General features: G+C 45.8%; 1 protein-coding gene across 1 annotated transcript in view; it reads right to left on the bottom strand.

Moving 5' to 3' along the window:
* The window catches only part of PTGFRN (prostaglandin F2 receptor inhibitor), a 76,704-nt gene that overhangs the window by 35,496 nt on the left and 13,683 nt on the right, over positions 1–27,525 (bottom strand). The window contains exons 2-4 of the mRNA XM_057527157.1: positions 9,994–10,362; positions 6,974–7,387; positions 1,858–2,238 (exon numbers count right to left, since the gene is read on the bottom strand). Coding sequence (XP_057383140.1) covers positions 1,858–2,238; positions 6,974–7,387; positions 9,994–10,362 — 1,164 coding nt within the window. The remainder of the gene's footprint in view (positions 1–1,857; positions 2,239–6,973; positions 7,388–9,993; positions 10,363–27,525) is intronic.

Here is a 27,525-nt window from a genome sequence, read left to right as displayed (position 1 = left end):
CACTGACAGCTTTCACAACAACCATGTTGGATCCTCAGAATAATAACCAAACCTTTTCCCACAATTTAGTCTCTTTATTTCTTCCCACTCTCCGGAGAACACAGCCACCAACAAATCCCTTCCAGCTAAAAGAGCCCATTCCCTCCCAGAGCTCCCCTCCTGTTTCCTGACAGTCGCTGCATCTCTCCCCCCCGGGGTAGGCTGGGATCAGTGCATGAGGACTTCAAAGAAGCCCTCAAATTGGAGTGCAGGCAGCACTGTCTTAAAAAAAAAAAAAAAGGGAGAGAGAGAGAGAGAGAGAGACCCATTTGAGCTGTGATTCTAAGTCGGTGGGGGAGGGGTGCGGAGCGTCCGCGCTGGGATCTGACAGCACCGCACAATGCACCGAGGATCAGGGCTGTGGGACACATTCAGCTCCAGAGATGAAAACTCTTCTTCTGGTGCTGACAACATCTGTTTTATTTTGAAGGTTGCTAAGGAGAGTTCTAGCTGGGCTAACATTGTTCCAGTTCAGTACTTCATGATGAGTTTCTCGCGTGGGGTTCAGACGGCAGGAATAAAAGCTCGCCAGATGAACCCGCTCCTTTCACTTTGCAGATATCAAAGAATCACTTTGCTCCCAGGGATGACTAACACCCCGCCCGGTCTCGCTCAGAATTGGATGGACCCTCTGCTTACTCTCTTTATTACTCATCTTCTCCCTGCCCCCTCTGTCCCCACTTGCCAACTCCCCATCTTTGCCAAATAACAGCTTATTAGGAAGAAACAGACAGGGAATGTGCCACTAGCCCAGGAGAAGATTGCACTGCAGAGACAAGGAAGAGCTGAGAAATGAGCTGGGGCTCACGGCGGGAGGATGTTTAGTGTTAGACAAAGGAGGAAATGATTTTTGAGCCTTTAAAGATCTGTTTTACCTCCTAACAGAGCAATGCCAAATGCCTTCATGCGGGCTCGGAACAGTCAGGGGACAGTAGAGAGATCAAGCTCAAAACAGGGAAGAGGCTAACCGGCAAGCCTGTCTCCATCTTTGCAGTAATGGACGTGGGAAGCGAAGCACTCCACACTCCACCCGGCCCCATCCTGCCTAAGTTCACTTGCAATTAATTACAAGATAGTAACAAAATTAGGAAAAGTCAGCCCTGGAGGGCAAGCATTCAGGAAAATAAGAGATGGGGAAGATGAGCATGGTAAAAAAAAGAAAAGGATATGACAATGACCTTCACATATATGACAAGTAACAGTAACATGGGTGGCAAGGAGGGCAATAGTTGAGGGCCACTCTGCTCCTCCCTTGGGAATCGGACGTTGGGAGAGAGCCCTCCAGAAGTGCAGGGGAAGCAGGAAGCCCCCTGGATTTGACTGGTATCTGCAAAAAAAAATTCATTTGGGCATTCCAGGGCATTCAGTGAAAAAAACGTGTCCCATTAACTGAAGGAATTCTTTTTCTTCCCTGGGCTTTAGAAAAGCCCCAGCTCCTGCCAGAGAGTACCTAGGAGTCTAGGAAAAGGAAAGGGAGAATGGCAGTGTTCTCCCTCCAACAAAGACCCATTTCAAAGAGCCATTCAGCAGGGCCCCCGACCCTGCAAATCTCGACAACGAAAGGAATATATATCCTCTCAGATGAGGGTACTGAGACAACTGAGGCCACATTATCTAAACATTTCCCTTGCCTGCCAGATTCTATTTCAGCCAGTTTTGCTTTCTCCCCCAGCTTGGGATCTATGCAGGAGAGAGCATGTTTGTCCTGATATCAAGAAGGCCAAAACAATGCAGAACATACAGCTCCCTGACTCCTCTCCGTATCCCAGAGGAGGAATTAAGCCAGAGAGGTGAAGAGCCATCCTCCAAACCACTCACCTAGCCAGGTCACAGCCACAGCAGCTGGAGCCGACATGGCCTCTGCCACCTTATGCCAGCTCCTGTTGTGCCCGGGTGTCCAGAGTGCCACGTGGCAGAAATAGTAGCCAGCATTTTCTTTGCTAACATCTCGAACCAGTAAATGGTAGGAGCGTGCATCCACATGACTCAAGGCCATGTGAGGAGAGCTGTGCACCAGGGAATCATGGTCCAGCCGAGCCAACACATGGGGGCCGGGCAAGGTGCTGTCAGGCGTCCTGCTGAAGTACCACGTCACCGCGGGTCGGACGTCGTCCGCTCGGTCCGTTGTGATGTTGCAGGTCAGGTCTAGCTCCTTTCCTTCAGCCACAGACACATTCCTGGCCACAGCGGCTCGAAGAACTGGAAAATTAAAAACAAGGACATCTAGATAATCTCGATCGTATTTGCTACTTCCACTCCCGTCCCCTTAGATCATCTCCTTTTACCTTCTTATTTGCAACATTCAAGTTAGAAGGCTTTGTACAGTTTTAAGTGCTTGAGAAATGTACTGAATAAATGAATGAAACATACCATATTTCTTTTTATTTCATTAAAACAATAACAGCAGCAAGCACTTATATATATATGCTTACTATATGCCAGGCACTCTTCTGAGTGCTTTATAAATTTCATCTTCAAAACAACCCTACAAGGTAGTACTATTATCATCTCCATTTTACTGATAAGGCAGTTGAAGCACAGAGAAGTTAAATAACTTGCCCAAGGTGCCACAGCTAATATGTGACAGAGCTAAGATTCAAATCCCGGCTGTCTGCCTCTAGGGACTCTGCTCTTAAGTGTTACACTATTATCACGTACACTATCATTTGAAAACAAGTCTGCTGAACATTACAAAACTAAAATTATACTTTCTCCATATGCATGACAGGCCTTGGGTGACTTTCAGAGAAAAGACAGCTCAGCTCCGGCCGGTACATATTATTAGTTGGGGGCCAGGAGCTGGAGGGTAGGAAGTGAGGGTGAAACCATCTTCTGGGTAAAAGGGGGTGGGGAGGATCCTACACAGTAGGACTGGGAGACTGAAACCAGACAATATGCCTAACGAGTCAAGTCTTCCAAAGGCAATGCACTTAGAGCATCATTTATTCTGTTCCACACACCCGCCTTCAAGTCAAGGAGAAAGCATATATTCTAAAACCAAACCACAGTGATTTCTGGATTACCCATGCCACTGCCCTCTCTGTGTGGATAATTAAAAGTAGACTATATTTAGACGAAGCACTGAAGGATTTTGTGTCACGGTCTCCAGGCAGATGTGGTTTCAGCATTCCCCTGTCAAAGCTTTTTACATGGAAACATTTTAGTTTATTCAAGGGATTTTTTGCAAAGAACTTGAACATCTGTAATCAGAGTAGAAAAACATTCAACACGTGGTAATGCTCTAGGAACAACTGCTTAGAGGATAAATAGCCGACACCTCCCAGGGGATTCAAGTGGACGCACAGCAGAGTCCTGGTCTTCTAGCAGGAGTCACTCAGCACCAGCTGCGGTCCCGGGTCAGCTCAGCGACAAACGCTGTCACTCAGTTCAGAAAAGACGCAACCCCAAAACCCATGCCCTTTGGAGTAAATCACTTTCATATAAATATTTCCAAAGGCTGATGATATTTCAAATAAGTGATTCAGGCCAAGTTCAAGATCTGCCTTGATGAAGACAGAAAATGAGGTGGGCATAGTATTAGAAAAAGGAATTTGAAGTCTAATTTCTCACCTCCACCCACCTTCTTCCAAATTCCTCCTCCTCCTTCACCCTTTAAACGAGCCAAAAATAATATGAGATATCTTTTGAGAGGAGTCAGTATGGAAACTGCTGCCCTGAGCCTGTGCTGCGGTTCGAACCACCCCACATACAAACCATGGTCAGAGATCCCAGAATACTGCCATTGTCCCTCTATGCCAGCCACCACTACTGGGGGTAAAAGAAGGCTCAGGAGGGAGCCAGCGGAGGAAAGAAGTGGGCAATATGCAGTTGTGGAGAGTATGCATGGAGAAAACAGATTCTTGCGTTTAGAAATACTGGCAGAAACATCTCTTTAACAGTATAGTTCACTTTCTAATTTTTTTTCCCTGCAAGTGGCTAAATATCTTGTCACATCACTAAGCATAGTTGTCACATGTTCTATGGGATTGGAGGGTTCACTGCTGGGACAGGATGAAGTACGGTGAAGGGAAAAAAAGAATCAGTTCTAAGGACTCGTAATGCAAAAGGGGACCTCAGACTAAGCCCGTGGTGATGGAGGCTTTCTCCAACTGGATATAACTGAACCTGTAAATTAGACACCAGCATCTGCATCAACCAGACCACTCCTAATATAGGGGGGTTTACTGCCACCTACATGACACAGCCCCACCATTTAAGTAGCTTTGTGCCATTTATCATTACAATGCAATAAGAATACTTAAGAAGCTAGCTATGGACAATGTTTGTAGCAGCACTATTTACAATAGCCAAGATATGGAAGCAACCTAAGTGTCCATCAGCAGATGAATGATTAAAGAAGATGTGGTGTACATATACAATGGATTATTACTCAGCTGCGAAAAAGAATGAAATTTAGCCATTTGCAACAAAACCTGTAGGGTATTATCCTTAGTGAAGTAAGTCAGACAGAAAAAGACAAATAGTGCATGTTTTCACTTATATGTGGAATCTAAAAAATAAAACAAACGAATCAATATAACAGAACAAAAACAGACTCACAGATACAGAGAACAAATTAGTGGTTACCAGTGGGGAGAGGGGGAGGGGGTGGGGCAAGATAGAGGAAAGGGATCAAGAGGTACAACTACTAAGTATAAAATAAATAAGATACAGGATGTAATACGCACAGGAAATATAGGCAATGTTTTATAACTTTAATGGAGTAAAATCTATAAAACTATTGAATCACTATGTTGTACACTTGAAACTAACATAATATTGTAAATCAACTACACTTTAATTTAAAAAAAAAAAAAAGCTAATTATGGAGAATGCACGTGTTGAAAATGAGAGAAAGACCATCACTCTAGTGTGGTGGTTCTTAACCTGGGGTCCACAAAGAGAATTTAAGGAATCTGTGACATGGATGGGAAAAACAAATTGTCTTTGTTTTACTAACCTCTACGTGAAATATAGCGGCTCCTCTCATTATGAAACTAAGCAACAAACCAGTGTAGTATTATCTGTCCCTGGGACCTTGTTCCCAATAGAAATCACAGATATTTTCTCATCACCTTACAATTGTTGCAGATATCTTAAAATATCATTTATATTCATCACTTATCAGAAATTACAGTAGTTGTTAGGCCTGCCACTTCATCTTATTATTTAATGCAATAATAAAACACTATATTATTATATAACAAATTTATCTTAAAAATATTTTGATTACTATTCGATGTAATTGTTTTCCTGTATCATCCTCCACATGTATTTTATGAATTAAAACACATTAACTCTGAGAAAGGGTTTGTGAGCTTCAAAGGACTGTCAAAGACGCCCATGGCACAAAAAGCTACGAACCCTCAGGCTCAGGTGAGAGCCAGATGCTACCGCCTGCCTAATAGACTCAGGGTGTTCAAGTCTTATAACTATACTCTGGGTTTTGTGGCTTGTTTGAAATAAAAAAAAAATACCTTTACAACTGAAATTCTTGTATGAAAAGATAATTCGCTGCCAAGCTGAAATTCTTAACCCTCCTGCCCCGTTAAAACAGTTGTTTGATGCAAGCTGAATATCCGTGGTTTCTCAGGTCAGATTCCTGGCAGATCACTTCCGAAAAGGCAGGTGACCTGAATCCATCTGGAAAGTGATTTCTGCAGCCAGGAGAACCAAGACTGAGCGTGACCTGCAGCCCCTCTTGTCGGCAAGAGCACCTCCAACCTCACTGACGGCCGCGGTCACTCAGTGGCCAGTCAGGGCTGCTTTCACCAAATCCAGCTCCTGTGCTGTGGTGTAAACGCAGGGTAGAGTGCCCAGGACAATGCAGCTTGCAGAGGAAAAACACTCCCCGTGTGTATCGTTTCCTGCTTTCCTTCCAATCTGAGCAACAGAGCGACCACACACTCTTGTTTATAGTCAGGAAATGAGTCCAGCCAAGGTCTTCCCAGTTTACAAAACAGGAGGCAGCAGCAACAGCAGCAGAGTACTCTGAGATCTGGAGATGTCAGCCTCCCAGCAAACCAAGTCTATCCAACCATCCACAGCAGTGACATCACCCGGAGATGGGCTCTTTACGCTTTTTCTCTGCCAAGCCAGAAGCTCCATGAGGCCTGGGAACGATCCTTGAGCATCTCTGACCCCAGAGCCCAGGACAGAACTGAGCACACAGTAGGTTCTCTACTGATGCCTGTTGGAAACTGAGTCAAAAATGGCCTTTTTTTCTTTGCTATTTGTTTTCTTTTATTTTTATGGGTTTTCGAAAATGTATTTTGCATTTCCTTAATTACTTCTCTAGCAGGAGTAAGAAGGGTTTTGTTTGTTGTTTTTGAAAAGGCTGGTTCACAGATGACAACAACTTCTTGCATATAGACCCCCGGGCTGAATGCTTCTGGGGTATGTGGCATAGAGGACATAAGAAGAGGCCCAGCCCTAGGTAATCCCTCACCTACAAGGGGATGTCACATCTGAGGGGACCTGAAAGGCAGGCCTAGAGGACCCAAGTCAGATGAGAGGTTTGGGGATGAGCCAGACACGTCCCCAACAGCTGTGGGGAAGGGCAGATGCAGAGATTTAGGAAACACCAAACAAAATGAAGCCAAGGGAGCGGGCTGGGGGGCAGCTCCACCCCAAAGCCCCTCTGACCACCAGGCCAGACCTCTCCTGGCACTTAAAAGGACTTAATCTTTCAGTCACAAAATTCTCGTAGTATGTTACGTAACCTGCAGCTTCCCAGGGGTCTCGGCATTTGGCACGAAACAAATGCATCCTCCCCAAACCATTAACACCACCCTACTCCCTCACCCGTCAACGCGAGGCCTCCCAGGAGGAGCAGAAATCTTGTCAGAGAAGAAAAAGGCTCCCGGCCGAGTTCTTTACACCACATTGGCCTGAATAATACATAGTCTAAAACATACAATTTCCAGAAGCTCACCTGTTGGCTGGATCACCACGGTGGCCACATCCACGGCTTTTTCTTGAATTTCTTGCCAGTTACCCTGCTCTCCGATCCACTCGCTGACGATGCACCGGTAGGAGCCCTGGTCGGAGGCCAGGGCCCGGGACACGGAGAGGCGGTACCCGTCGCTCCCCACGGTGTCCAGGCGCACGTCCCCGCTGCGGTAGCGCTGCTCGTAGCCGGGGCCGGGCCGCAACCTGCCCTCGTGGGTCAGGGAGAGGATGCTCCGGTGGGTGGGGCCGCGCCACACCTCCCAAAGCAGCGCCAGGTGCGTGTGCAGCGGCGACGCGGCGGAGGCCGAGCAGCGCAGCTCGAAGGGCTCGCCCTCGCGCAGGCTGGGGCCCGGGGAGGGCTGCGGGCCGGCGGCCACGCGCAGAGCATCCGGCACCACTGCAGGGAGAAAGCGGAGCCGTCAGCGCACCGCCACCCCAGCCACTGTGCGAGTGCCCAGCACCGTGCGGGGCTTGCGGCACAATTTCCTCCTCCCCTCCCCTGTTCTAAAGCCCAGATGGGCACGGCTGCCCACTGCGCTTCATCTATGATCTCAACTTTCTGACTTGAAGAAAGAGGAGACATTAATAAGACCCCTGGCTAGAAATGGGTGGTGCAAACTCCCTTTTGGGAGCTGTGCCTTGGAGTTCTACTTCTGCCACCCTTAGGCAAGTCACTTTACCCCTCCGTGCCTCATTTTCCTCAACTCTAAAAAGCGATGACAACGAGACCTATCTCCGGAAGTTGACTGAGAATTAAACCAGTTATAAGGGAAGGTGCCCAGGAGAGTGCTTGGCACTCAGCACTCACAATCAAATAACCAGCCACTACTGTCCAGCACTTTGTTAGGACACAGGCTGGAGTAGAGAACCTGGGGGATCTTCTAGGAGTGAAGGCAGTGTAATCCGCAAAGCACAAACACACAGGAGAGCTTCCTGTGCCTTGAGGCCTGGGGAACGTCTAAGAATGACTAGGGTGAGCAGAGGGTATCTGCAGGGTAGGAACCCATCAAGGAAAACTGACGCCTCAGCTATTTAACTATTAGGACCCACTGGGGAAAAGCTGGGCTCTTCCATAGTCTAGAAAAAGGGGGCCGGAGGTCAGGGAAGTGTTGGTGACTGCTCTTGAGAAAGGGAAGCCACACGTGATGTAACCAGCGAGGAGGCCCCTACCAAAGGGCAGGGACAACCTCTCAGGCCTGCCTATGGGCTGGATGAGAGAATCCCCAAACACCACTGTCCATCATCTCCTTGGGTGTTCCTGCCATCCCACACTCAGAAACGAATTCAGTGTCCTTGAGAAGGGACTACTCTAAATAACAGAAAAAAAAAACCTGCTACATGTTTAGAAGGACACATCACAAAGACCTATCTCTATTGCAAATGAATATAATGACCTTCTACTATACACATCAGTCTGTGAGTCCAGCTAACATGACTCAGTTCCCAAGACCAGTTATCCCTGAGGCCATGGATATACAGCTTGAAGACCCATGAAGCTGAAGGCCAGAGAGACCCTAGACCATGCATGGCGGCCACGAGAGGCTCCACATGGCCAGCCATCTGCTTGCCTGACCCCAGGAAAGCCTCTCCTTACTCCTGCCTTTCAAAGACTGGAGAACAAACAGAAAGATACTGGGTGGTTGGTGGCGGCGGGTTGGGGGGGGTAGGTTCCCCCTGCTGCCTCCAACTCCTCAAGATGAGAATTACACATGGAGACGAGGGTGCATCTGACCTAGTGGAGGTGTAGCGTGTGTGTGATGACCACAAAAGCAATGCATTATTTAACTCCAACGCAAGAATGTCTTATGGGACTTTTTTCTCAAAAACATATTTGGATTTTGTAGAGGGATGAGAAGAGGTAATGGAAGAGGTAGACTGGACATTTTAATACCTGCATAATGGACATGGCTGTTTTATCCCCTCATGAGTCTAATGGGGGAACAGTATCTGGACAATATGGTAGCAGTCCATAAATCATTACAGAAGGAATGAATGCCTGAATCAACCCCTTCTGTTTATATCATCATGTACATCTTCTGCTTTCCTGATCATTAATTACACTACTACTCTGGTATAATTCTTTTTGGAACAAGGCAGGATACAAATAAATGCATACTTAAGTAATAATAATAACCACACTAATAATGTTTCTATTTTGCTAGCCCCAAATTAAAATTGTTTGTTCTTGCTCATTTACTAATTAGCTGTGTGATTTTAGGCAAGCAATTAACCTATGCTCTTCCATTTCCTCATGTGTAAATTAGGGAAATACCCTGCCCTCTCTTCCTCATTGGGTTGAGAATTGAATGTGTGCATTAATCAAGCAGAATTTGGAAAATGAAAAAACAAACAAACCCAAACATTCCAGATACATAAGGTGTGATTACTTGCACAGCCAGGCCAATAAGGTTGCAGTGGCCACTTCATTCTTTCCCCACATATGACCCCTACAACTTCTAGAACAAACAGGTACTTAAATCATGAAGGGCACAAAGAAAGACGTGAGCTTTGAAGTACCTGTTAGTCCCATAAACCTGAACATCAGTGGCATCATGACCGTCACCTTCTCGTCCCTAACCTGACTGAGTGCTTACTATGGCATTGCTCTGAGGCTTTACATGTCCTAACTCACCTTGACCTTTACGGAAGGCACTGTTTTCCAGAGGAGGAAGCTGAGGCATGGGACATGCCCACGGCCACAGAGCTGACAGGTGGGAGGGCCAGCCATGGGATTACTGAGGGCAGGCAACCTGGCTCACAGCTGGAGTCGCCATCACACACCAGCCACGGGAGGGCTCACAATCATAATGGACTGAAGAGGAAGGGCCCTCAGAGGTCACCTGGCCCATCCTCTGCCTTTAATCAGGTAAGACATTATTCCTCCATTGGACAGAGGAGGGAACAGAGACCCAGAGGATTTCAGTTTCCTGGCACAGCCCCGCACAGCTGAGTGGCAGAGGAAAGTCCGGTCCCCCAGCGCAGCAACCCCCCGTGAGGATGTACCTTTAACTTGCACTGTATCCTCATAGTTGCCCTGGACGGTGGCATCCGTGCTGGGGGTGGAACACTTGTAGTGGCCTTGGTCTGAGGGCTGGACGTTCTTTATGTGCAGCTCCACGGCGTCGTTGGCCGTCCGCCGCAGCACGATGTCACCCCTCTGCAGGCGCTCACGGTACAGCTGGGCGGGGAAGCCCACCTCCCAAGTGCTGGCGAGCTCCACGAAGCTGCTGCCCGAGGCCAAGAAGCTCCAGTCAAAGTTCTGCTCGCTGGGGCCGTCGTAGTCGCTGACGTTGCAGGGGATGACCAGCTCAGTGCCCACCACCCGCACCAGACTCCCCGCGGGGACCCTCACCACACGCCCTCGACAAAGAGCTGCAACAACAAGAGGTGAAAGGCAGGGCTTGAATCCAATAAGGTCTTCCCAGTATAAATGTGGTAAAACTGTGGGCACTCCGGCTCCCAGGCACATGGTGGAAACGTGACATCGACCAGCTGGGGAAATGTGACATTGACCAGCGTGCTGCCAGTGTCTGTGCAGAAGAAGGCTGAGCCCACCCCAAGGACCCCAAGCCAGGAATACCCCCCTGCGGTGAGTACCTCTCATGCAACAGTCTCCTAGGATTGCCAGGGAGGAAGAGAAGCACTAAAAGTAGGCTAACCATGAACTTGAATAGCTTTCTCCCTCCTGTTACTATTTAACCTACTGTGATCACTCAACATGAGGTAGAAATACTTTAGGTTTTGTGTGAAAGAAAAGGACACAGCTAATCAAGTATTTACATTTCTGTCCACCCTATATCAACATTCTTCCCTAGAGACCATTCCCTGGGGGCTCCTGAGACCTGATTTACAATGATGGCTGCCAATTTTTAAATCCTAGAGCAGCCTTCTGATAAAATGATTTAACTCTGGTTATCTGACATCGCCTATAAATTAATTTTAAAATATGACGACTCTACCAAGTATTAATTTTCTATTTTCTGGCTCATTTCCTTCTCTCTACTCTTCACCCTGATCTAAATTCAGAATGAGGATAGGGAAGCACAAAGGGAGACAGTGCCTGCTCCGGCTGGTTGCTGGGCGTTGGTAGGAATGCAGCGGCTTACTGGGGATGACAGGCCTGGTGGACAAAGCCAAGAGTTCACTGGCATTCCCTGCCCCAAGAGCACAGACCTCACAGGCCTCTGGGAGGGCCCTTAGGGACCGTCACCTGTGTGTCCTTTAAGATCGTTTCTTTGCAATGAACTTCAGCACATTTTTTTGCAGTGCGTTTATTACCTGTGTTAGCATTTCAATTCAGACCAGATGAACTTGCATGGCTCTTTCCTGATGTTCTATGAATAAGTATAGCATTAAGATATACAGGAGAAAGCATGGGCTCTGAAATCAAGGAGACAAGTTGAAACTGAGAGACCTCTCTTAGCTTTGGCTTCCTGCACTATAAAATGAGGAAAGAAGGATTCACCGAGTTGATGAAATAAAATGGCTAGCTGAGACTCTGCCACGTAGTAAGAGCTCAATAAAATGGAACTTCTATTATTTATTTTGTTCTGTGTTTCTGTCATTTGTTATGGGTTGCATTGTGTCTCCCTACCACCACCCCCCCCCCCCACATTCATATGTTGAAGTCCTAGCCCCCAGCACCTCAGAATGTGATCTTCTTTTGGAATAGGGTTGTTGCAGATGTAATTAGCTAAACCGTAATGAGGTCATACTGGAGCAGGGTGGGCCCCTAATCCAACGACCAGTGTCCTTAAAAGGGGGGAAATCTGGACAGAGACAAGCACTCAGGGAGAGTGCCATGTGAAGATCAAGGCAGAGATTGGGATGATATGTCTATGATCCAAGGAATGCCCTGCACCCCCGGTCCCAGGAATGCACACTGGGGCTGAAACCAGGTCAGAGTCTTCCTTGCTCATGTTTGCTGAAGCTGCTCAGGAAGGCACTTTCACCTCCTTGGGAATCAGGGTACTACAGAGCTGCTTTGCCCTGAAGCTGCATGTGGGCAGCGCTCCTGACCAGGTGAGGAAGCCATCTACCGCAGAAGAGACCCAGGTCAACACTGGGGCCAAAGAGGCGCAGAGAATGTGCCCTCGTGACTAGACGGTATCATCTGAGCCACTAGTTCTGCCACACCTTCTAAATCATTCCACATGCACACACACATACACACAAACATACACATGTGCACACATGCACACACACACACACACACACACACACACACGCACATGTCTTCCCCTGGACATTTCAATTCCTTGCAATTCCACTCACACCCACTTATATTCCTTAGGCTAATTTCTGTCACTGGAAACTCAGGGCACTGAAATAATACCCAGCAAGCAGTGAGGTCATCGTCACCACATTTCACAAAGGAAACAGGCCATCTTTTTTACATTTAATTTCAGAGATGACTGGATAATTCTGACTCTCCCAGAGAGACCCTTCAGAAGGAAGCTTCAGGACTTCCCTGGTGGTGCAGTGGATAAGACTCTGCGCTCCCAATGCAGGGGGCCAGGGTTCGATCCCTGGCCAGGGAACTAGATCCCACATGCATGCTGCAACTAAGAGTTCACATGACGCAACTAAGGAGCCCACCTGCCACAAAGAAGGAGCCTGCGAGCTACAACTAAGGAGCCCTCCTGCTGCAACTAAGACCTGGTGCAACCTAATAAATAAAGAAATAAACATTAAAAAAAAAAAAAAAAAAGAAGGAAGCTTCATGGTGGAGACCCGTAAGAGGGAACACAGCCTAACGCTTATTCTCCTTGAGCCCAGTTTCCATCTGTGAAATGCAGACACAACCCTTAGGGCTGTGTAAGGATTAATTGAGCCACAGAGCACTCACAACAGTGCCCTGCACGCAGTAAGGGTCTGCGGTTACCTGCTTTGCAGGCCGCCTCTAGAATAAACCTGATCACAACCATTCCCTTTGCTTCCTTGACAGGTTTACAAAGGAATTCCCTAACATGTAAACCTTTGCAATTTCTAGCCCTTGTCAAGAAGTTCACCAGGGTTAACAACCAGCTCAACGGGGCTCTTCGGCACGAGGCTACATTCCTTGTAAGGTGTCTGTCTTTATTCTTAGTGAGTGGAGCTCAGCAAACTGAGCCAGCTGCTTGTCTCAGCTCTCCAGTCCTGCTTCCACAGAGTCACCCAAATCATCTTTTTAACGCACAAATCATATGTCACTTCACTGGTCAGAAGTATCTCATGGCTCCTCATCACCTACAGGATACACTCTATCTTCCAGACCCCCCACTGTGATGCCCCTGGTTCACGCCACCTTCCCTCTCACCTGAATTATTGCAACAGCCTCCCAACTGGCTGCCTGCCTTCCCTCTGCTCTTGCCCTCCACTCTCAACACAGCCAAGCCATCTTTTAAAAACGTAAGTGTATTACGTCCTTACTCTGCTCAAAGCTTTCCAATCACTCCCCATGTCACTCAGATAAAAGCCAAGTCCTCACAGAGGCCACCAAGACCTCACAGGGCCTGGTCCTCTTTTCTTCTCCAAGCTCCTCCCTCCACTGCACTCCAGCCATGCTTTCCTCCTAAGACTCTTGAGCAGAGAGACCTATTCCAACCTAGGGCTTCTGCACATTTTCTCGGTCCGGAGCACTCTCAGACATAAACCCCACCCCATCACCAGCTTCACATTTCATTCTAGTGTCGCCTTATTAGTGAGGCCTTTCTTGACCGCCTTAAAATTGTACACACCCACCCTCATTCTTGCCAAATTTTCTTCTTATCACTTATCACTAATATTCTTTATGTGTATCCATATACTTTTACTATTATTTATTATCTGCCTCCTCCCACCAGATTGTAAGGTCTAAATGAGCAGTGATTTTTATCTGTTTTGTTCACTGCTGAATGCCAGTGCCTAGAACTGGGCCTGGTACATAGTAGTTGTTCAACAAATATTTGCTAAATAAATGAACGAATAGAAGACACACAAGATCCTTCATAGTCTGGCCCATGGCTACCATTCCAGCTTCATCAGCTACCATTCTCCCACCCCTTAGTCCTTAGACTTCAACAAAACAAATGGCCCTTCAGTCTCTGGAAATGCCATGTTCTCTTGGGCCTCACAGCCTCTGTTTCTGTGCTTCCTTCATCTGGAATGCCCTCCCAGCAATCTCTCAGCCTCTTGCAAGAAGCAGCTCCAGCACCACCTCCTGTGGGAAGCCTTCCCCATCTCCCCTGGGGTCACTTAGGCACTCCTGCCTCAACTCAACCTGCAGAAGTACCTTCGACTCTGGCTATGTTACAGTGCCCCTGGAAAAAGCCAAGCAGATAGGAACAGATGCTTGAAAGATCAAATTCTAATCTAAAAAAAGATATAAACCTGAGCAGTGCCGTACATGTAGAACTAGGATGTCCCCTCATCTGCGCAAAGCAAGATTTTGAAGTTTAGTTAACAGAATTTCAATTTGCTACCAGCAGTCTGCTATTTAGCACATATTTCCTTTAATATTGTTAAATAACAGCTAATAATATTTTAAAAATAAACACAACTTGTAAAGCATAGAGCATATGGCTCTTTCCAAATCAAAAAGAATATCTGCAAAGCCACACGTTACCAATTTTAGTTGAAACCTCTTGTAACAGTTGACTAAGGGGAAAAAAACAAAATTTTCCTCTGGTTTTCCAAATTCTACCAGTACTTCAAATGAAGAGTCCCAAACACTTTGGCACCTGAACTGTATTAGGTTAGCTTTCTATAAAAATGTCTTTACTAAGAAACAATTTAAATTTGTTTTCAGGGGTCAATATAAGAAACCTTTATATGAAAAGCATTTCTTTATTAGTTTTAAAAGGACTATTGAGGCCACTATTGTGTTGTTCAATGACGCAAGAATCCATATGATAAAAGTCTCTTAAAATTTACTACCAGAAAAAAAATACCAGGTGATGGACCATTGTGTGTTCTTTCCCCAGAAAACAAGAACTGTATAGGCGTCTCTCACCACTCAGGTCAGTAACCACAACCCAAGCACCTTTGATACTCAACACAAATTAGGGTACCTTAATAGGACATTTTGTGCAGTATATTAAGGCTCTGATGCTAAACCTCTCTCTCATAATCCCAATTACTAAGTGGCCCAGCACCACATCACCATGCCCTGGTGATGCCCAGACCCTCTTAGATAGGTCTCAGAACCCTGCACTGCTTCCTAATTCCTGTTTTTAAAATTTCTGCCTAAACCTACCAAAACAAAATAAAACAAAACAAACAACACACACAAAAAAACCCTGAATACAATTGTTACTGCTTCATCATCTCTTTTATCTGTATTCCAACTTCCAAGTCCTGTTTTCCCCAACATATATAAAATTCATGTGTCCTTTTGTACCTTAGCTTCAAGGAAGTCTAGTACTAAATATGATGGTGAAATATGGAAACCATTCACAATCTAAATTTCTAATAATTATCTCTTTTCTCTACCTGTACACCTTCCTGTGCCTTCTCTGCCACCCTTGTACTTTTGATTTCTTTACCCTTATTTTAAGGTTTATTGCATGTGTGTATTTCACTGTAAATTGCCTCAAATATATTTTTTGGGAGGAGGGGAGATAAGTGAGGTATAAATTTCAAAAGACTAATAATGGAGATGAGATACTTTCTGCTATGATGGACTAGCTTGTATCAGATCAACTCCCCGCCCCCTGCCCCCACCACAGAACAACTACAAAAGATGGACAAAACACAAGAAACAGACCATTGAATGCACTTGTGATCTATCCAGGTATCCGGGACTAAGGGGCCAAGATCACAGAAACACCCCAAGGTGGGCCTGACAACATGCACTGCTTTTTCTCTTGAAATATTTGCCAATTTTAAGTTGTGTAGTAAAAGGTAGTAGTTCAGAACTGCCAATGCCTCATGGGGCCAAGAAGACAGCAACTGAAGTTCAGGGCCATTAAGAAAGTCATAGTCTAAAACAAGCAAACAAACACAAAAAGAAAGTCATAGTCTGAGGTGGGGGGAGTTGGTGGGGGAAGATTGGTAAGTGTCCGAGAAGTTAAACAGAAAATAAATATTAAGAAGCTAAAAGGTTAAGCAAATTTTTCGACCATCTCACAGTACTGGGGAAACAAAAATTGGAAATCCGAGTTCACAAAGGAAGGTGGACTATAGTAAACACCCCAGACTGAATTACAGCCCTGGAAAGGGCTATGCCTTTGGAGTAAGAGCAAAGCTGAAGAAACAACCAGCTCTCAAGAATACTGAAATCTTGTCTCAAAACATCTCAGCTCCTCACTGGATTACAGTGAGCTTCTCTTACTGTATTAGCCTGCTAGAAAGAAAAATAAAAAAATAAAAAGTAAATCTTCTTGTGAAGAAGGTAACATCATACAGAGCCTCTACAATTTTTCAATATTCAGTCAAAACCTACCAGACATTCCGTACGACAGCACCAAATGACTGAACACAAAAGACAACAAACCAGACAATAGAAACAGATGCACAGGGATCCAGATACTGGTGTTATCAGACGTGGACTTTAAAATGACTATGATTAATTTATTAAAGAAATAGACAACAGGATTTCACTTCTTAACTTTATTAAAATAATCAGATTAAAATTCTAGAACTAAAAAAAAAATCTAAAATTAAGAACTCAACAAATGGGTTTGATATCAGATTAGATGCAACAGAAGTCAGTATAAGATATCCAAACTGAAGCACAGGGTGTAAAAAAGATGAAAAATGCAGAAAAGAGTCTAAGAGACACATGAGAGACAGTAAAAAGGTCAAACACGTGTAACAGAGTCCCAGGATGAGAAAGAATATGATAGAATTAGAATTAATTTCTGAAGAAATAATGGTTAAGGTATTTCTTAAACCAACAAAAGACATCATGCCACAGATTCAAGTACTACATATCTAAAGCAGCACAAATACAAAGAAAACCACACCTAGGTGCATCATTGTAAAACTGCTGAAAGGCACAGAAGGGAGCAACAATTCAATGATACCTGACTTTCAATAGAAACAATGCTCATAAGACAATGGAATGACATCTTTTTTTAAAAATATTTATTTTATTTATTTATTTACTTGGTTGTGCCGGGTCTTAGTTGCGGCAGGTGGGCTCCTCAGTTGAGGCATGCAGGTTCCTTAGTTGTGGCATGTGAACTCTTAGTTGCGGCATGCACATGGGATCTAGTTCCCTGACCAGGGATCGAACCTGGGCCCCCTGCACTGGGAGCGGGGAGTCTTAACCACTGCACCACCAGGGAAGTCCCTGGAATGATATCTTTAAAGCGATGAAAGAAAGTAACTACCAACAGAGAATTCTACACAGAAAAGATATCGTTAACAAAGGAAGGCAAAGTCAATATGCTTTCAATCAACTCTCAACCAGGGAAAGAGAATTAATAAAAAGAAATGCTAACGAAATACCAAAAAGATATACTAAAGGGAGTTCTTCAGATAGGAGGAAGATGACCCCAGATGGAGTCATGGAGATGTAGGAAGGCATAAAGAGCAACAGAAAGGGTAACTGTGTGGGTAAATCTACTGAATGGTGACTATGTAATACAATATTAGTAATGTCTTCTGGAATTTAAAATATATGACAACAACAGCACAAAAAGCAAGGGAAAGAGTGAAATAAACGGAGCCTAAATGTTTTCTAAGGTCTTGCATTTGATAAAAGGATCATCAGTAGACACTAATAAGTCAACAATGTACGTTCTAAGCTCTAGAATAACCATAAAAATGAAAGAGTGGATAACAAACTAATGAGAGGGGGATAATAAAAAATACTTGATTAATCAAATAATCCATAATTTCAGCTAAAATCATATAAGCTTTTCTCAAGTATTTACTTTGTAATGTGTTCACTTTGATTCATCATCAGATTTCTCTCCACAACGCTAGGACAGAGTTAAGAGGAGGAATAATAACATACTGCATCTCTCTTATATGCCAGACCACCCCTATCACAGAACCAAGGAAACTGAGACTCAGAGAAGTTAAATAACTTGCTGAAGGTCATAACAGCTATGAAGTGAGGGACTCAACCCAGGTTTATCTGGCCCATGCACTGCACTGTCAAGGCAAAGATGGGCTGGGTTGGTTTTGTCTTCAACTGCACTGTTGATACTACCATATTCTGTTGATTCTGTCTTTGCCCTGAGTGGGAAGAAGAAACGGCTTGAAATTCCCTATAAAATATTTCAAATTCTCCACAGGCAATGTGAACCAGATAGGCAACAAAGTAACCAAAATGAGTTACTAAGGGAAGAAATATATATTCTTGACATGAAATAGAGGAGAGAAATCCCATTTCTCTAAACGGGATTGTTAAAAATAACTTCCAGTTTCTTCAAATATTTTTTTCTGATAGACTGCCTCCATTATTTTAAGTGACACTAACTCTATATCTCACACTTTCATGTTCAAAAAAGGTGAAGAGAACTTGATTCTAAAAACATATGGGAAGGACTTTTGGAAGCCCACTGCTCTGACTTTTCAGCAGTGCAGATAATTAACATGCAAGAGGTAATTGTTTCCAGATTGCTATTTGCCTACCTCTGAAGTACTCAAGAAAATAATTAAATGCTTTCAACTTTCTTCCATCATGTAGAATGGATGGAGATAGGGAAGAAAAGTCGGGCAAGTTTTTCAGTGCAATTATTCCTGCAATGTTTATTTCAATAAGCACTATTGGCAACCATGAGGAATCATTAAGAGAGACAAGCTAATGAAGATGAAACTGTATTTATCCACCCTCTTCCACCCCCTTATGATATCCATGGGAAATAGATTTTATTTCCTGGGTTATCATCAATATTATTCTAAATCAAGGCCTGTAGAGTACAGCAGATCTGCACCGGATTTTTGCAATTGTTCCTATTATTGCTCAAATTTTATCACCTCACTGTGCTGCCTAGAAGCAAACAATCTGATTTTACAATCGGAGCCATTTGTAAGATAAGTATTGTAAGTTACTGAATCCAGTAGAACAGGTACAACGGAAATACCGAAACCGAAGAGCTTGTGGTATTTCACTTTGCCTTGTAAAATGACGGCTAAATCCCCCTTCTCCAGTCCTTACAAGGCCTTTAAGAGAGACCAGGGGCCTATGGATTGCTATGCGAAGTTCCCAGTCCACATGTGATTTAGAAGTGAATACACAGAAGGTTAAACCTGTAAACTCTCATAGAACCTTTACTGCAGTACCTGATTTAATGAATGCAAAACCTTTGTCTCTGCAGGACTGCCACTGAGAGGTCTGGCAGGAAGGGATCATGCCGGCTTTCATCTAGACAGTCCCTAAGTGATGAAAATGCAGCAATGTACACATTAAACAAGTTCCAGCCAGCAGAGAATGTGTAATGAAGTCACATATGGCAGTACTTCAAAATCCCATCCAAACGCAAATAAGGTTCTACTAGAGCAGGCCTTAGAATCATTTTTTAAAAAAAGCTTCAGCTAAGACCTCACAGAGATAAACTAGACAAATGCAGTATGACTCATTTAACAAACAACTACTGAGCAAGAAGCCCTCGTGCTGGACGACATGTGAGAGAGGAAGGTAAATCAGCCTTGGACCTTCTTTTAAGGGACTTACGGTATGTTGAGTCATAAGGGGCACGTGAAAACTCTAACGTGAGGAAAGATATAGTAACCAAAGAGAGGTACTAGCAAGTGCTGTGGGTTCCTCAGAAAGTGAGGGTGCATCCCTCTAAAGGGATTAGTGAAAAGCTTCATGCAGTGTCAACATTTAAATTGGGCCTTTGAAAAATGGCTGGGGAGTAGGGGTTGGGCAGGGGACGCTGAGGAGGAAGATGGTCAGAGTTAAAGGGAGGAGCACAGGCAAAGGCCTAGGCGGGGACATGTGGGGAGTGGTGAAGAGCAGGGCGGGCGGAACAGTGCAGTAAGAGCAGGCTGGAGTGGACACACACACGGGTGGTCAGTCGGAAGCCCTCTAGGAGATGATGGGGCCGGGGGTGGGGGGGGGTGCTGGGGGAAAGGTTGGTACAAGAATCAAAAGAAGAGCAAGGGCAGGAGCGGAAAGGCAGCAGCCCTAAGAGTCATGCTGGAACAAGAATCCATTGATAGAACCGAGATGAGAGACATGCCCAGGGAAGCTGAGAGCTGCTAAGGAAACACAGAGGAGAAAAGTAGTCAGTGAGATTCAGACAAGTTGAAAGGTCCACCAGGCATGGAAACCCCCCAGTCCGAAGATATCTGAGCCCCAGATGAATGTGGAGTCACATGCTTGGAGAGGAGATCTGGTGAAGATCTGGGAGATGTGAAGGTCCATGGGGTCACCGGGGGACAGAGTACAGAGAAGAGGGAAAGGGACAAAATCATAGTGCGCTCCTATTATTTAAGACACAAGCAGAAGAAAAGGAGCCAAAAAAAAAAAAAAAAAGGCAAAAAGGAATAGTAGCCAGTTAGGAAGAAAACAGAAAAGGCTTACGTCCTAGCAGCCAAGGGATGCAAGAATTCCAAGAAGGAAAGGCTGGAGTGATACTTACTGTTTTACTTAAGGACATACCCATCTGCTTGCTCCTGGGAGGCTGCGAGCTCCTAAGGCAGGACCTGGTTCCTATACTATCTGCATCCTGCACAATATCTAGAGGAGAATCCTATTATGCTTCAGTTTGGAAAAAATGAGCAACAATGTCAAACCTGCAGAAAAGTCAAGGCAGATAAGTGCTGTGAAAAGACTTCTGAACTGACGACCACGTAACCACTGGTAACCTCCACAGAAGTGCATTTGCAGTAATGTGGTGTGGGACTTGGAGAGTAACAGCCAGGAGAAAGGAATAATCAAGATGTAAGTAAGGGAGCGTACAGCCATGAAAAGACCCCAAAGCAGGCAAGAGGAGATGAAGGGCACAAGTGGGCAGTTTATCCTGGAAAGTCAGCCAGTCCTCCCCAGGTCCTCTCAGCACCTTCTAGGCACCGCGGACATTCGGCCAAGAGTCCCTGCTCACAAGAAGCTTGTGTTCCAGTTAAGGAGAGACTGGGGAAACAAGCCCAGAGCGCTGATAAATGCTATCAAGATAAAATAGGCCGACGTGCTGGTGACTGGGGATGGGGGAGGGCTGCTTTTAGCCAGTGTGGTCAGGAAAGGCCCCTCTGAGAAGGTCACCTATGAGTTCAGACCAGAATGAGAAGGAGGCAGGGGTAGAACTCTGGGGTAAGACTGCTCCAGGCAGAGAGACCAGCAAATAGAAAAGCACTAAGATGGAGCAAGCCTGGTGTTCAAGGGATAGAAAAAAAGATCAGTGTGACTGGATTATAATGAACGAGGGGGCAGAGGTCTTGGACTCTGGTTGAAATGGGAAGCACGTAAAACTAGGGAATGATAGAGCCTGCTTTATTGTAGGAAGCGCACTGGTTGCTGTGTGAAAGACGGATTGCTGTGGGACCAATTTGGAAGTAAGGACACCAGAATGGAAGAAGTTACGGTAGACCAAGCAAAAGAGGATGGACATTTGGCCTCAGCTTGTAGTGGCGGTGATTCTCAGGAGTAGTCAGATCCAGGATATATTTTGGATATAAAATGAAAAGACACACTGCCATTTTGAATGTGGAAAGTGAGGAAGACAGGAGCTGGTATGACACAGGCTCTGGCTTGAGCACCTGGGTGCATAGTGAAGCCACTTACTGACAGGGGAACATAACTGACAGGAAGGAATTTGTATCAGGCAAGGCTAGAGATTTCTTCCAGCCCTTTGAAGTCTGAGATGCCTGCTGGACATGTGAGTGGGGGTACAGTGGAGTAGGCAGTGAATTTATGTGTCTGGAGCTCAAGGGGGAGGTCCAAGCAGAGACATTCACTGGAGAGTCATCAGCACATAAATGGTATTCAAAGCCACAAGTGGCATGGGATCACATAGGGACAGAGTGTATACATACAAAGGAAAAAAGAGCCAAAGGTGGAGCCCTTACCTTTTTCAGAATTTAGGAGAAAAGGATGGGTAAAAATATAGCAAGGTTTTGAGGCAAAAAGCTTGAGGAACCTTAGGTGGGTCTCCAGTGTCTCAGTGAAGTAGCAGAGAGGGGTTTAGATCCTGGAGATTGTGGACAAGGTTTAGAATAAGAATTAGAAGGAATATAGTGGAAAACCATCACAAAACTAACACAAGGTTCACTGAGGTGAAGTAAAGACACCCTAATTGGTAGGAAACTCAGGTGGGCAGGTTGTAGGATTTTCCCCAGCAAGATGACAAAGCTCAGACTTAGAGACTATGGTTGGTGTGGGTTACTCAACTACCATATGAGGACTGGCAAAGAAATGTGGCAGAGGGTCCTTAGGATGTTAACAAGCTCACTGCTGGCATGCTGACCACCAGGATGAGCGCCCAGGAAGTGAAAGTGGCTTGGGAAAAAAGGAACTTTCAAGATCAGGGGGATCACAGTGAGGATGAAGAACAGGTTCAACACATACGAGGGAATCTGAAAGGAGGAAGGCAAAGCACTTGTGGTCACACAGGGAGATATCAGAGTTGACAATCAAGAGGTGAAAGAATTCAGAGTGATGACAAGGTCCAGGTGTGGCCATTAAATCTCACAAAGTGTGTTATTTTCTCAGGAGCTAAGATGACCATAGAAGGCACTTCCTGAGTTCTTGCTGACCTGAGCTGGCTGCAGAAACACAAGGAAGGGACAATATGACTAACAGACCATGGGGGTGAAGAAGGGCGGTACAGAGATCTCAACCTTGTTCTCACTTAACATTTACACGACAGTTTCTGGCTCTGGTCTGCAGTCATTCATATCTGCAAATCTTCTTTTAGCCTTCATACCACGAGAGGAGGGACAGTAAGCATCTGTTTCCCCAGGTCAAACAGGACCTTGGTGATAGAAGACTTCACGCTCCATGGGAATTGACAGGCTCTTCAGTCAATGCAACTTTCCTTAGCTTTTGCTGCCGAGATAACCATTCCCTCTGGCACTACAGACAGGAAAGGCAAGGAAGACAGGAGGCAACTGAGGAACACAGCTGCAAGTCACTTCTTGAAGACTGGATCATTAACTAAGTGAACTTCTTACCACTGAAGCACTAGATCACCTAACCATGATGTCGCTCCAGTTCCATGGCCTTTGAGAGATCCCAGTCATGCCAAATCCTTAATTCCACATTATGAAATTCCACATTATGAAATTGTGCAGGTTTGTAATGAGTCAACATGGCTAAGTTGGAACTACACTTCCTGGAAACCTTCTCCCTGTGCAGTTCTGGGTTAGAGTTGGACAAAAGAGACGTAAGTGTGTGTGAGATTTGGGAGATGGCAAGGAAGCAACAGCCATTATGCTCTGGTGGTCGTCAGGGTTCAAGGCAGCAAGAGACAGATGCACAGGTGTTGGTGGGCTCCAGTTTGTTCTAGCTCTTCTTTCTGCTCTGGGTTTCTTCCCAAATGCTATCTTTACTGACCAACTCGGCTCCAAGACCACCAGATGCTTGGCTGCAAACTCATAGGTGGTAGCTATAAATAGGCAACTACCCTTACACAGACTCTTATGCCAGACCCCCCCCCCCCCAGCCCCATGTGCCCCGCTTGCAGTCCCACTCTGCCTGGCTTCTCGATTCCTCTGCCAGCAATAACGTATCCACCCCCACTAGTGCTTCGGGGGGATGACTAGTGGCTTTTCCTTGATCCCTTTTCAGACCTTCCTTGCCCCAGCTCCTCCCAAAATTGTGTAGTCTAATTCCTCTACTAAATGGCTTATTCCATAATATTCACAGTGGCTCTGCTCCTCTGATGGAAGCCTGATACATACATACATACTTGGCTTCATACAAGCCAAGTACTGAGCAGAAAGCTTCGCCCTCAAGGACTCAGTAACTGACAAAAACCACCTGACATTTATAGCATGGCTTTAGAGTTTTCAAATCCTGTTCACATGATTTAATACTCCACCTTGAGAGGATTAAATATGGAAACTGAGGTTCCGAGAAGTTAGGTGACCAAAGAACAACACAAAGACGCAAAAGCCACTTCGAGGCAATCTGTACTGGTGGGTAACCAAAATAACTCAACAAAACATGAAATGATTCAAACAATTCTCTGTCCAAGGATCAGAGACAGAAAAAGCTGAGGCAAGATCTAGCCACAAGGATTATTTTAGAGTGTTCTATAAAACTAACAGCTGCTAGAGGCCCCAGCACTGCCTAGCACCCCTCACTACTCAGCCATTTTCAATCCTCCCCATGTTTGAACAGGCCAGCAGAGTCTGCCAAGTTCTGTGTGAACACCTGGTCCTCCTTTCAGTCTAGTTTAAAGAGAATGGGAGATTCACAGGAGTTTAAACTTGCATCTGGGCATGAACACACCTGAGCTGTTAGTAAAATTCTCCCCCACTCCTTCCCTTGAGGATCTTTGTCCTCTTTCCCCCAATTTTACTGTTTCCTATGCCCATTTTCTGCCCTTCCTTTGCCTTGTCCATCCCTCCTCCCCAACAAGGCCTTAAGCCTGCCCTTGATATTTACAGACACACTGCCAGATGCCATGGGTGGTACAGAGGTCTGTGCCAGCTTCCCCAGTGAGGCCCAGTGAGCAGTACAGTTTGGTAGTTTGACTTGAACAAAAAGACTCTGAGTTCACGTGCCCTTTAAGGAACAGACCTTGACCCCATGGATCCAATATTTCATTCCTTCACTCAGCAGCTCTTTACAGCACACCTGCTGGGTGCAGAACCACATCATCAGGTGAGTCGATGAGCCAACACCTAGCCAAGTGTCAAAGTCAAGGACGATGGAACAGCGTGGCAGCCTCACAGAAACGTGGGGGGAGGGATAAATTAGGAGTCTGGGATTAGCAGATACAAACTACTATATATAACACAGATAAACAACCAAGCCCTACTGTATAGCACAGGGAACTACAGTCAATATCTTGTAATAACTTATAATAAAAAAGAATGTGAAAAAGTTACATATGTATAACTGAATCACTTTGCTGTACACCAGAAACTAACGCAACATTGTAAATCAACTATACTCCAATAAAAAAAAGAAAAAAGAAAAGCTGGGAGGAGATGAGTCCTCCAACAATGAGAATTTTTTAAAATATTAAGTTAATAAAGGACATGAGGGACTTAGGGAAGGCAGAACCAGAAAAAATAGACATTCGCTCAGGACATCAGGCTTAAACTCCTTTAGGTGACAATTCCAGGCTCTTCACAATCTTACGACTGTCTCTCCAGCCTCCACCCTTTCCCTCTGAAGCCCCCACGACTTAACCCTCTGTTCCATCCACCAAAAAGCTTTCTTCACACAAGACCAGCAAGCTTTTGTAAACAGGTGTATTTCTTTACTTATGCTCTTCCCTCTGCCTGAAACAAATAACCCGTGCTTTCTCTGCCAGACAAAGCCTACTGATGGTTCAGACTTAATGAAGGCCACCTTGTGGAAGCCTTTCCTGATCCGCCCCCAGCCCCAGCCCCAGCCCCCAGCGCCAAGCAGAGTTCAGAACGTGCCTGCTGAGGGTCGACTCGGCACGGCCACCGTGATCATCCCAGGCTCGTTTGCTTGTCCGCCGCCCTCGCCGGACCGTGAGCTCCATGGCGGGGCAGAGCGCTTGCTGCTCATCACCATATTCCTAGCCCAGCAACATGCTTGCTGATGCAATGGCTGGGATCACTCCTATCTCAATGAACTTCTGCAGACTGGAATTTTAGAGCCAGAACTAATCTTTGGACCATCACCTAAGTGGGTTAACAGGAGTTACTTAATCTCATTTGTATCAGAAATTGCCCCTCATCGATGAATTTTCAAAAAAGCTCTTCGATGAGCTCATCACAGAAAGTGAAAAGCATACAGTCTGAGCAACCATAACGCACAGCATAATCAATCAAGAGACCCGTTCTCAGCACCCCAGGAAGTGATATCATCTCAATATTCCAAACCCCAAATTTTGCCACATCAGTTTTATTATCACTCTTTGGGGCTAGAGAAGCCAACAACTTGGGTGCTTTGCATCCTTACAAAAGGTTCCCAATCCAGACATAGCACTAAAGCCTAAAAAAAATGCATATACAGGTAGAGAGGATACAAGTAGTGATACAAACAGGTATGGAGGATTGTGTCAGCTGTCCCACCTTTTCTGCAAGAGCACCTCTGTCTAAACTAGCCCAGAATGCTCTCCCTTTTTTTTTTTTTTAATTATTTATTTATTATTTTTATTTTTGGCTGTGTTGGGTCTCCGTTTCTGTGCGAGGGCTTTCTCCAGTTGCGGCGAGTGGGGGCCACTCTTCATCGCGGTGCGCGGGCCTCTCACTATCGCTGCCTCTCTTGCTGCGGAGCAGAGGCTCCAGACGCTCAGGCTCAGCAATTGTGGCTCACGGGCCTAGTTGCTCCGCGGCATGTGGGATCCTCCCAGACCAGGGCTCGAACCCGTGTCCCCTGCATTGGCAGGCAGAGTCTCAACCACTGCGCCACCAGGGAAGCCCCTGCTCTCCCTTTTCATTAAAATTTCAGCATTTTTTTCTAACAATCCTTAGACACTTCTGGGTTTTTTTTTTTGGCTGTGCTGCGTAGCTTGCAGTATCTTAGTTCCCCGACCAGGGATTGCCACCTGTGACCCCTGCAGTGGCCTGGACCGCCAGGGGATTCCCCTTAGACACTTCTTCGAGGCCACCTCTTTTCCTGGGTAAATGTCATGCCTCCACATAGAGACTGGCAGCTACAGGAGTCAGGTCTGTGACTATGTCTTCATATGCCCGGAGCTCGAGACTAAAGCCTGGCACAGGGTAGATAATAAGGAGTAGTTACGACCCAGGCCGACGGTGAGACAAGGCACCTGCTGCAGGCAGCAGCCCCCTGCCCCTTCCTGCAGACGTGGCCGGAGCTGGCCACTTATGAGAACAGTGACGGCAAGAAGGCAGTCCGCGGTTTGGACTAACCCAGCCACCAGGCACTTGAAGCCTGCACTGGAACCGAAGAAGTACGCTTCCCCACGCTGTGAGCAACTGACACGAAGCCCAGGAAGGAGCACATGCCAGTCGGGGATGGGAGAGGCTGTGAAAACCCCACAAAGGGAGGAAGGGGTGGAGGGGGTAGAGAGAGAAGAGTGAGGACCATGAGTCGTTTGTCTTCCACACGAGCTGCCAAGGAAAGAACGGAGAAAATCACATGAGGAAGAACGGGGACTTTCTCACCTCTGCCTTTTCATGTGTGGACTCCATCTCCTCCCCTATCCCATCCCACCAACCTGTCTTAGAAATGAAGGCACCTGCAATTACTTCGGAAGTGCTACGGCAGTAACAAAAAAAGATAGTAAGCACACAAATGAAAGACAGTGAGGGGCTTCCCTGGTGGCGCAGTGGTTGAGAGTCTGCCTGCCGATGCAGGGGACACGGGTTCGAGCCCTGGTCTGGGAGGATCCCACATGCCGCGGAGCAACTGGGCCTGTGAGCCACAACTACTGAGCCTGCGCGTCTGGAGCCTGTGCTCCACAACAAGAGAGGCCGCGACAGTGAGAGGCCCGCGCACCGCGATGAAGAGTGGCCCCCGCTTGCCGCAACTAGGGAAAGCCCTTGCACAGAAACAAAGACCCA

Source organism: Balaenoptera acutorostrata, chromosome 1, assembly GCF_949987535.1.
Source record: "Balaenoptera acutorostrata chromosome 1, mBalAcu1.1, whole genome shotgun sequence".
Lineage (NCBI taxonomy): Eukaryota > Metazoa > Chordata > Mammalia > Artiodactyla > Balaenopteridae > Balaenoptera > Balaenoptera acutorostrata.
The sequence above is the reverse complement of the archived record's forward strand: the minus strand, read 5'-3'. Positions and strand labels throughout refer to the sequence as shown.